This window comes from Triplophysa dalaica, chromosome 12, assembly GCF_015846415.1.
Source record: "Triplophysa dalaica isolate WHDGS20190420 chromosome 12, ASM1584641v1, whole genome shotgun sequence".
Classification (NCBI taxonomy): Eukaryota; Metazoa; Chordata; class Actinopteri; order Cypriniformes; family Nemacheilidae; genus Triplophysa; species Triplophysa dalaica.
Window position 1 is genome coordinate 22,358,294 of NC_079553.1, and position 12,036 is coordinate 22,370,329.

The following is a 12,036-nucleotide window of genomic DNA, read 5'->3' on the forward strand; positions in this document are numbered from 1 at the left end:
TGGGTTTGGGGATTCTGTTGTATTTATAAGGTCGCCACAAACCAATGTGTGTGGAGGTGGTTGGCATTATTTCATTATTGAAAGTATTGTTTCCTAAATCATTCCAAATCACGCCTTATAAATATAGTTCATGAGTAATTCATTACCCATCATGCCGACCTGTGAGGAGTGAATGAGATGTAACACACAGTTCTGTTTGATCAGGTTTGGCACTGCAGTGTTCCAGTCGTCTTGACTTCCAGACGGGCCAGAGATCCGCCAGTCTCACACTGAAGAGCGTTCAGAAAGAACACGAGGGGCTTTATACCGTCCGTCTTCACACGTGGGATGGAACTGTTGAGCACAGCGCTTTCGTCTATGTCAAAGGTAAGATTCTGCACAACATCTGCCTTTTTATGACATTATTAGAGCTTTTATGTAAAGTACGATACAGTTAACTTGTGTTTTTTGGAACGGGTTTGTTTTGGTTCAATAAATGCTGTTACATTCTTACGATTAGGAACTTTTATATTAACATTAACATTTAGGCATTTGGCAGACGCTTTTATCCAAAGTGACTTACATTGCTTTATCCTATACATTTTACATAGGTATTTGCAATCCCCTGGGTTCGAACCCAATGCGTTAACCACTGAGCTACAGGAAAGCATTATATTCTTCATTCATGTAATCCACCTTAGACTAACTAAATAAAACATTTTCCCTGTTGTGAGATTGGATTTCTTTGGGATTTACAGTAATTCCAAACTTTTAAACAGAAACTGATGTTAAATTTGATTGATTGTTACTTACTATATATTGCTGTCACGCCAAAGCATGAAACGCTCAGTTCTTTACTTGTAAAACTGAAACGGTTTATAAATAGAGCTTGTTAATCAACGTCACACCACGTTGAATGTGGCGCCATCTTGAGAGGATGGCTGCTAGTGTGGTCAATGCAGTGTTTTGTTTTTCTTGTTCGATTTGGAAATATAACTATGGTAGGTCGGTCTTGCTGTGTTAAAAAACAGCAATAGGCCCGTTTCACATGACGTCACGCATCTTCCGTTCTAGCGTGATGCAGTGTATTGTTACTTCCGCTAGCACCTCAGAATGGACTTTACCAAGTCCCTTGCACAGCTTTCACAAATATGGCTAGATGATGTACAACATCTTGGTGACAAATTTTCAGTTACGACAAGATAACAAATTCTTCATGAAACAGTAAATGTTTGATAATGAAAGTAAGTGTTTTGTTTTCTTTTTATGTTAGCGAAGGTGCTAGGATAAGTGCTTGAATAAGTGTTCTGTCAGTTTTTCTGTCACTGTTGTTAAATTCCAGCATGACGGCAAGACGGAAGTTCTTCTAATCCTTGCTTGTTGCAAGACGGATGTCATGATACACTGCTTTGTGAGAAGGCGGAAGTTAAGTGACGTCATTGTGAAAAGGGCCTAATGCAATTTTTGAATAAATAGCATCTGTATCCGTATCTGCCTGTTATGTGTTGTGTTTTATATTATGTAATATACAAACTTTTAGGCAGTTTTGATGGACCGACGTGTCTGTTAGATGCTTCGGTGTGATACTTGGTTGATATCTCACATATCAGATGTTTTAGAAAACACTTGAGTTCTTGGCTCTGCTGAGATTCTGTTAAACTACCGTCAGCGCTCTCGCCGGTTTGTGATTGAATACATTTACAGAGTTATTATTTTCACGTCTCCTCTGATTTCAAGCAGTGCACCATACAAGCTATAATTCATTAGAGAGGAAATTGTTCTTTTCTGAGCAAAGTTCCCCGTCAGCATGAAACAGGGAATTAAATTTTCAGGAAGAGCTCGACTCTGTACGCCTCAATCTACCACATGTGATTTTCTCTCTTAATCTGCATTACAAATCTTCCAGGCACCAGAAAGATGTCTAAGTTTTAAAATGCTGAGTTTTATCTCATGGGTCTGTTTCATACTTGTTCGAGACAATTAAATGGAAAACAATGGGAGGAACGCCTGCGGTCTTGAGAAACCTGGCGAGTTTGCTGCATTTGTAATACAGAGGAGTGTTAGATTGCTCTTGAATAGATCTCAGAGATTTTAAGATTTATCATTTTAGCATCTCAGGTTTGTAACCTAAACTTCTTCAGTAACAGGGATTTTCAGAAAAAAAGGCAATAAAGGAAAGCACCAAAAATATAATTATTAATGTAACATTGATTTAGTTTATTTCCTCGTGAATGAATTTAATGAGAAATTCGCTAGATGGCATCGGTGAGGTTTTGGGACGTCAGAGACGGCAGAGTAATTTCCGGTGGGTCGTATAACACTGAATAGGAAAAGGAGGATTTTTGGCCGGCAAATATGGGGGTTTGTTGAGATAAAAAGATGAAAGTAATATAACAGAATAAGACAGATCGTCTTAACTTTGCTGAGCTCTTTGTTTAGCCAAAACAACTTGAAATGACTGGAAATGAGTCGGCGGACCCTGGCTTCTCAAATCTCACTGGTGCCATCTTGTGCAACTAGCCCAATGTTCTTGTGCATGATTTGGACATCATTGTGTACCCAAAACCAGCTGGATATTTGCACAAACATCCCCATTCAACTTAATAGGAACAGCATTTTTAGATGGTATATAAAGTTTTCTTTTCTCCATTTCTGTTTAGATGCATCAGCGGCAGTGGTTGGTGCTCCGGCGTCTCCTCTGCAGGTGAAGTGTTCTGATGTCAACAGAGATTATGTGTTCCTCTCGTGGACGCCCCCCAGTGCCGATGGAGCCGCACACGTTCAGGGTTATTTTATAGAGAGGTGATTCCAGAAACACTGTCCCTCTGATGCTTGAACCTGTGACATACGCATTCTTCTTGAGACTGAGAGAGATTAGAGGAGCTTTTAGCTCTGTTGAAACTTGAAATGAAAGGTATTGCAATGGTGAGAGACAGTCTGTCTAACCTTCCTGTCACCTAGCAACATGCTAGTTTACTCAAAAATCTTCCATCCTCCCTTTTCTGTCTCGTCTGTACGTGTTCAGTTTGTCAGGTAATGCCTGATCGTGATTACTGCAGAGAGATGAGTCTGAGACGGGTTTCATTTTATGTTAAAATGATAGAATAAAACAATGTTAACTAACACGGAAATTATTAAATTATTAAAGGGGACCTAACACACGCAGTTTCTGCCAATCTCATATTAATCTTGGGTAAATAGTTTGATCACATTTATAAAAGATAGCTACAGCACTAAGATTATTTCCGAAGTCATACACGCGCATCCTGGAGGGAGGGGTAGACTGAACTAAAGCACGTGTGCACCCATTGCCAACAAGACACAGACATCAGTTTCACTCACTGCATTTCCGGCATCCTTAAGCGCTGGGACGGCTCCATATATCAGTTTCAAACAATCTCCAAATCCAGCATTATATCCACCGTTTATATAACATTCATCACCCAAATGCAGTGAACAAACAAACACATGAACTTCGCGAACATATGCTCTCTGTCTCTCCTGCACACAAGTGAAAGTGACGTCTGCTCATGATCCTTCTCCTGCTCTCATGTGGCCGTGACACGTACTATTCCTTGAGAATTGTCCAATAAGGGAAGAAAAGTTGTTACAAAACAGTTTTATATGTTCTGAAAAAACTTACCGAAACCTGTACGATCGCTGGGGGAGTATATCGAGCACAGAAATACTACGTAATACGCCCAAGTTGACCATGTTAAGCATGAGAAGACAGCCCGTTTAACATTGTAAAGAAGTCTGAATGCATGAAACACCGTCGTACCACCCCTTTAATACAATTATTTAACAATTAATAAAAAAAGAAAAAGAAAAAATCTAAGAATGTTTACTCGTCGAATTTGTACAACACGAGCCAAACTTTTTCTAGCCAAAGGTTCTCTCAAAGTTATAAAAATGTTCTTGCAGTACATTTAGTTAAAAGTTAAAAGTGCATTCTAACAACATTTATTTCTCATTGCTAAATGTGTTGGTGTAAAAAACGTTATTCTTACATCATTAGTGGAACGTTTAGAAATTACTTTTTCATAACTAAATGAGAATGTCAGCAAAACGTTCTTGGGACATGTTTGCTGGGTTAGAATCAGTGCAGGATGGTTTCTAGGATGTTCTGACTGGTTTTAACTCGTTGCTATGGTGTTTTTCGAATGTTGGAGGTGGTTGCCAGGGAGTCCAGAGTGACCCCATGGTGTTTTGTAACAGTGTCACGTGTGTCTCTCTTCTGTCTCGGGCAGGTGTGATATAGGTGTTGGGAAGTGGGAGCGCTGTAATGATGTCATTCAGAAGCCGTGTCTGTATCCTGTCACGGGTCTGAAGGAAAACACGACGTATCAGTTCAGAGTGTGTGGAGTTAACCAGGCAGGAGTGGGCCGTCCGTCCAAACCCACAGAACCCGTCCTGACCTCTGACCCCCTGGAGCCCAGCAGGACCATGGGTAAGAATGTCAGTCTTGATTTAAACAATCTAACAAACAGACTGTAAATACATCAGACATAACTCGCTGGCACTTTTGTCTCTTTCACACCGAGACTTTTTCTATCATCATATCAAATATAAAAGTCACAAACTACTGTTAGCATAAACGCAGTTATAAAATGACAAACACACATTCTTTATCCACACAGTCTTGTAAGCATAAACAATGAACACATCTCACATGCCTTTGATTTGTTTATGAAATGTGTTTACAATGTCATTCTCGATTGTTTACAGAGAAATGTGATGCTGTGTTATTTTGTGTATTGAACAGCTGTCACACAACTGAATAAAACTGATGATGTGAAATTAAACGCATTTAAAATGTGAACATATTTAATTCAACCGGCAACTTTTTAATATCTCGAAAATGAATGAAAATTAAATCTGTGTCTCAGAAGGTCCTTTAAAATCAATACTAGACTCTTGTACTTTATTTACAATACAAAAGCACTGTTAGTGATGTTGATGCAGCAATGTTTTCTCTAAAGTTGCTTTGAAATAATGTGCAATTTGAAGAGCACTATACATTTTAATACTATTAGCTGTGACAAATATGTCTGAAATGCAAAAGGAACTGATTCCCTTTGAATCAATGCTGTTTATGTGAGGGAGATTTATATCTTATTAGCACATAAGGTGAAATAAAGATGGTAAATTGCTCTCTTATCCCAACACCATCATTCCCCTGCGCTCTTTTATTAAAAGTCCATTCTCTCCTGAAGCTCACGGTATGATATTGCTGGCATCCATCTTTATCCCTGACTCTCTCTCTCTCTCTCAGTGGTGAAGGTGGAGCGAGGCCGAGAGATTGTGATCACTAGAGACCAGCTGGAGGGTGAGAACTCAACACTGGCGACTTCAGGCCATCAAACAGATAACACGAAAGATTTATCTCATTGTGTCTGGTCAGGACACGGCGGTAAGGAGTATCTGACAAAAACACGTCCACACCCAAAAATCTGTCTTTGATTTTGGGTGAGTTGTTCTTGACAGGTTAGATGTGATTCATTCACCCGCTGTGTCCTTGAGCTGGTTTTCATGAATTAACCGCCCTGTGACTCTCATTGTGATCAACGCGCTGTGTTTCAGAGAGCAGATCTGATATCAACGATCGGCCGTGTGCCTGTGCAGGTGGTCCGTGCTCGCCCGTATGGCAAAACCCATAAAGACTGAGGCAGTTTTATTAGCACTCAGCATTAAAAACATGATGATATGTCTCTGAAGCTTTAAGATTGAAATGATGGAGCCGCCGCTGATAACTGCCATTGCAACACCAGGGACTGATGGGCCATTATGAAGAGCTGTAAAGAGCTCATATAAAACTTTTCTGTGCTTTTACACAACACCGCTTTCCTTTATCTGTGTGTGTGCGTGTGTTTTGCAAGCATGGATGCACAAAATGTTTTTGCAGAACAGCTAGATTTCCCTGTGGAAACCAAGAAAATCTATAAAGTAGTTTAACTACTCTTCGCTCCAGTCAGCTGTGTACGTTCTCATTTGGAGAGGTGGTCACACTCCACATTGGCTCGCTTCCTAAACCATTCTGCCATCGGCAGATTCCATCTGAGGCGCTGTCCCATCTGCAGAGGAAGTTACGCATGAAAAACTGTTGATTGCAAAAGATGGCGGTGGCATTTCTGCAAATTTAGATAATTTAGAAAAACTGCAAAGAAAACAAGTTCACACTCACTTTTAAGTCAAATTTCTACATGTATTTTTTATTTTGCAATTTCTGTATTTATAAGCAAATCCACATGCTAAAAAAATATTTGTGTAAAACGTAATCTAAGTATCTATAAAACTGCTAAATGAGATTACCAATATTTCTATGGTCGTGTACATGCTAGAAAAATCCCCCCAAAAACAGTTCCTGGCAAATTTGTTATGACACACTATAAAGTTTGATCTGCTGTTGTATGTAAATGTATTTTTTAATTGCTTAAATTATCAGTCGTGCTCCAGCGAAAGCCGCCCTGTACCCGTTCTCCATCAGTCCCACGTTCTCCTGCTCCTTTCTGCATTCATTAATATTCCTCTGCATCTCTGAAACGCTGCAGGTTATGAAGCTGATGTTCCTCCAGTCGCTCTCTCTTAACCTCTCCTTTCTCTTCAGGTCAGGTCCGCGTGCCGTTCCCCCCCACTGAGGTGCGAGTTTGCGAGCTAAGCGACACCTACGCTGTGCTGAGCTGGACCGAACCGGAGCCGAGGGGCAGAGAACCTCTCACCTACTTTGTGGAGCGGGTAGGAGTTGACCCTCGTCTCACGCATGGCTTGACGTTCAGCTCATTAAAAGCGGCCCTGTGGGGGCCCAGCATTACTGAGTCTGTGCTCTTTACTCCCGGCCGCAGACCTCAAAGACCCGTTGGGTTGATGCCGAGCCAAATTAAAGGTGCACTTTGACTGTGCAGATAATTCGAGGCGGTGAGCGCAGGCTGAGGTGACGTGAACGGTTCATTAAAACTGCGTTTCCCTTTCAACTTCAAAGGTCCTGCTGACTGGTGGCTTTAAATAGGGCAAATCCTATCCTGTTTATGTTTACCTTGACAACATTACACCAACGCAATGACTCACAAAATGCACGTCATTAGACTGGCATAATATACAATCTGTCATCAACATTAAGGTGTCAGAGAAATATCACAGCTGCGATCTCTTAAATATCTCAATTATTTCTTCTACATATCAATGGGATTAAATATGAACAAATAGAAACGTTTGCTTTATTCTCATGTGTGTCTCAGATATTCCTCCTGAGAAAAAGAGTCTGAAATCTGAGAAATGTGTCTGTCATGAGAGTTTGAGAAGAGATGTCAAGAATGTGTCAAACTGAGCTCAGATTTGTCTCGTCTGCAATCAAAAGTCAATATGAGTGAAGATCTCAATATCAACTCACACATTTCTCTTCAAATATATTCAAATCCAGATGATGAGACCCCCACAATAAACATTCATTTACACCTCCAGACTCTTCATGTGTTTCTCATTTGTTTTTGATTTCTCAATGTTAGGAGAAACATCTGAGACTAAGTTGATATTTAAATGAAACACAACTGAGCTATGAAAGAGCAACATCCTCTGGGACATAAAAGTATAATGTGTATTTTAACACAGTCACTGGGAAATATCCAAACAAGCCATCAGTCTTCACCCGGCATTAGAGTGAAAATGCACTTTTTCTTTATTATATCCAGCAGCAGATTCGGAAAGTAAAGGTCCTTCAGTTTTGAAAGTGCTGCCTGTGATCATTTCACAAAGCCGAGGAGGCAGAATTTTCCAATTTCAGTCACAGGAGAAACTCCAGCCGCTTTCAGACTCCGTAATGAGCCAGAGACCCACAAACTGCCACCGGACATGAACTTTTATTGAGCGTTTTTATAAAAAACAGCCTAATAAAACAGTCTGGTCAATCTGAAGTTCTGAGTCAGAAATATATATATGAAGATTCAGATTTCAGTTTGCTGCCTGGCAAGTATTATTGTATTGTATTATGTTTATAGACCGTTCTTGTTTTATTCAGATGTCATTTATAGGTGAATGTCTCTTGAACAAAAGGCTCTTTGGGCCCTTAAGTCGTTTAGAAAATAAACGTTCATGTAATATCAGCTGTAGAGATGCATCACAAAAATTCTGTCCTGAACACAACTTGTCTGAGTTGAGAAAATAAAAATCATAATTAGTCTAAAAATCAATATAAATCATGCAATTATTCATTTTTATTTGACTGTCGGTATTTAAACTTTTATGATGGATTGAAAGTCTGATATACGCATTAAACATTTTAGAAATGTAAAAGCCACTTAAAAGCAATAATGAAGGCTTATCAAATTTTCTGAAATGTTTGAGTGCGACCATATTTTAAAATAGGGCTGTCAAAAGATTAATTGTGATTAATAACATCCAGAATAAAAGTTGCGTTCGCATAATAGATGTCTATCTTCTGTGCATATTAATTTTGTATTTATAAACACAAAACACACACATACATGTATACATATTCAGGGAATATATTTATTTATAATTGAATCATATATATATATTTATTAATGTTGACTTTTTTCTTAAATACATACATGAATGTGTACGCGTATGTGTTTTAATAAATACAAAATTAAAGTGCACAGCACACAAACATATAAAGTATTATGTAAACACAAACTTTTATTCTGGATGCGATTAATCGTTTGACAGCCCTACAATGAAATATTACTTTTTTATACAAATGAACCACAGTAGATTAAGAAACATGAACAACATGATATTATCTTTAAAAATAAATGTGATTTTGACACGACGTGTGTTGTTGTGTTTCAGTCCATCGCAGGTAAGGAGAGTTGGCATCTGGCCAGTATGGATCTGACGGTTCTCTCTACGAGGTTTGCAGCGTTTGACCAGCAGAAGGGAAAGTGGTACAGTTATCGTATTCGATCTGTCAACAAGTTCGGCATCAGTGAGCCGTCACTGCCCAGTGCACCTGTCTGTCTGGGACAACCGCTGGGTGAGAGAGAGCGAGAGTGTGACGCATTCTGTCATATTTGCTAGAAAATTGTGCTGTGCTTTATTTTCCATGAAATAAACGTGGATGATCTATTTACCTCAAATTTCATTTACCCTTCTAAATGCAACTGGTCATGTGACACGATTAGCCAATAGTGTTTGTCTCCGGTGATGTCATAGCATCATACCCATAGATACAGTATGTACTCATAGATGCCACGGTCTACCACTTTCTACATGATTTTAGGAGTTCCAGCCTCACCGCACGACGTCCTTCCCATCCGAGACAGCGACACCTCCGTTCTAATCCAGTGGAAAGAGCCCAAAATAACAAAGGGAATTCTGGGATATTACCTGTACTGCAGTGAGGTCGGAAGTGGACAGTGGAAGACGGTCAATAATAAACCCATCACCAAAACCAGGTCTCTTCAGATTTATAATAAAGAAACATCTTACTTAAATCAGCATCACTTCTCAGTATCGTGTGTCTCCATCTCTCTCTGTCAGATTCACAGTTCACGGACTGTCGACTAATAAACAGTTTGTATTCCGGGTGAAGTCTGTGGGATTAGCCGGAAACAGCGTGTACTCAGACGAGTCTCCTGCTGTACGAGTTAAATCGGCTAAATGTAAGAGTCTGTCGACCTTCAGCATCTTCTCATCTGATCTCTCTTTCCCTGCATGTACAAACACAGCGGCGCATCACATTGATCAGATAAAATCACAGTCGAGAACTCAAACAAACATTGGAACCGCTCTTTGACACCTTAACAAACGTGCCACTCATTCAGATCTGTTCAAATGATCTAACGTGACCTTTGATCTTCTGCCTCTGCAGACGTTCCTTCCTGTCCGTCAGCCATCACTGTACTGAACTGTACAGGAGACGAGATGCTGATTGGTTGGAGAGCCCCAGCCAATCACGGAGGAGACCCTGTGTGTGGATACTATCTGGACCAGAGGCAGAAGTCTCAGGAAACCTGGAGAGAGGTCAACATCAAGCCCATCACAGACAGAACGTACAAGGTGTGTTCACATGTATGACACGGCACTGTAACAGCCAATCAAAACACACTTCCTGTTTTAGGGTATTTCCCACATTATAGGCTATACTTACTACTTATAGAAGATTGTATGATGTCATGTGTCAATTCAATTCAATTTATACACAACATTTTCAGTCCTCTCCAGCAAAACATGTTCTATTGTTGCATCTGCATGTTTCAATTGGCTGAGATAAAGTTTTGTAAATTAAAAAAAAACTGTTATATTTTACTTTACTAAATCAAAACATTGAAAACTTTACTGTTTATGAAAATCTAGTCGAATATTGGCCTAATAATTATTATAAAACGTAAACTAAACGAAAAATGTAAATGTTAAATCAGAAATAAACTGAAATGCATTTAAGGCTCTGAAATTATAATTATAAAAATATAAATACAAATAAATTCAATTTATCTTAAATAGCAACAAACAAAGCAAATACTCTAAATAATAAAATGTCAAAAGTAACAAAACAAAATAGCTAAAAATGCAACTAAAATTAACATAAAAAATTAAAGCTAATTTAAATTATTACTAAAACTTAATAAAACAATGCCATGGTAAAGAGTCACTTGAAAATGTTTAGATGAGTGCTGCAGAACACAAACAAATTAATAAAATAAAATTCATTCATTGGATTAATGTGAATCATATTTTCTTGGGCTTAACAGTTATACATTTTTTTATTCAGAGACATGTTTATATTAAACATTTTATTTTGGTTCGTGCCACTTGATGCTGAGGTTTAAATATTCATTAAATATCCAAATAATAAACAAACACATCAATAATTCAATTTGTTTATATGTTTATTTTATTATTTATTTATTTTATATATTAAGTATTATTTATATGTTTGTTTGTTTTATCTAATTTACTTAATAAAATGAATTAATAATAATACAAATGTTAGATGAAGTTTGACCTCCTGTGGTGGATAGAAAAATCATCTGCTGTCATTGACCCTTTCTTGCAGAAGACCAACAGAATAATGTCATGTTTTGAATTTCGGACTCTAGTTTTGTCCAGTTCTCTGTTTATGCGCGAGTGCCCTCTATTGGACAGAAATGTCCGCTGTGACATCATCATCATCATCATCATCATTGTGTCTCTTTCTATTAACACATCCTCTTAAAAAGAGCTTTTTTGTATTTTGCTTTGTCCAATTCATTTATGTGATGAGTCCATGTGCATTATATCATTGAGAGATTGCCATGATCTTTGTGAAGCGCTCCGTGTTCATTGCATGTGAATGTAATGTTAATGATTTCAATGCGTCTCATTGAGCGGTCAGAGAGGCGTGTCACCTGCCCACCCTCATTACCTATAAAAAGGACTTGAGAGCAATTCAGAGACGGATGTGTGCCATCTGGTGGACTTTCTCTGTTCCAGCATTCAGCTTCAGAGTCTCCGGATAATCCTGTGATTTGATAAGAGGATTCAGGGCCTAAAGTAAATCGGCGAAAGCTTCAGGATGAGCGTGTTCCTAAATCTAATGTCAATTACATGTGACCGGCTGACCGCTCCTGTCCATCACACAAACAGAGTGGTTATCAGATCACACTAAATGCCTCTCAATCTAGAACATCAAGCAGCAGAACGATGCATCACACGGCCACACGGATGAATAACACCTCTCTTAGTTACACGTGTCTTGTTTCCAAGGTCACGTGGAATCTGAAAAAATAAAAGTAAACCTTCTTTGTCTTCTTTCAAGAGGTACAATCTCTACTAGCCTAATCGTTGAAGGTGCATTTCTCATTCACAAAAATGTAAACGATTTTGTGCGTTTTTTCTTTAGGTCACAGGTCTTCAGGAAGGAAGTTTTTATCAGTTCCGGGTCTTCGCAGCGAACATCATTGGACTTGGAAAACCTTCAGAAGAGAGCGCGATGTTTCTGTGTGAGCCGTGGACGATGGCTGAGCCGGGTAATAAAACCATCAGTTTACATTTTTGTCAGATTGTTGGTTTCTGACTGCTGAGCTCTGCTGTCAAAAAAAAATCTGAAATAATTTTTTTAAA

The 12,036-nt window shown here is 38.8% G+C and overlaps 1 protein-coding gene across 2 annotated transcripts in view; it reads left to right on the plus strand.

Moving 5' to 3' along the window:
• Window positions 1-12,036, plus strand: part of myom3 (myomesin 3) — a 37,396-nt gene that overhangs the window by 14,784 nt on the left and 10,576 nt on the right. For both annotated transcript variants that reach the window (XM_056762534.1, XM_056762535.1), the window contains 10 exons: window positions 205-366; window positions 2,640-2,781; window positions 4,230-4,429; window positions 5,255-5,308; window positions 6,587-6,714; window positions 8,785-8,968; window positions 9,215-9,389; window positions 9,475-9,596; window positions 9,806-9,993; window positions 11,816-11,942. In XM_056762534.1, coding sequence (XP_056618512.1) covers window positions 205-366; window positions 2,640-2,781; window positions 4,230-4,429; window positions 5,255-5,308; window positions 6,587-6,714; window positions 8,785-8,968; window positions 9,215-9,389; window positions 9,475-9,596; window positions 9,806-9,993; window positions 11,816-11,942 — 1,482 coding nt within the window. The remainder of the gene's footprint in view (window positions 1-204; window positions 367-2,639; window positions 2,782-4,229; window positions 4,430-5,254; window positions 5,309-6,586; window positions 6,715-8,784; window positions 8,969-9,214; window positions 9,390-9,474; window positions 9,597-9,805; window positions 9,994-11,815; window positions 11,943-12,036) is intronic.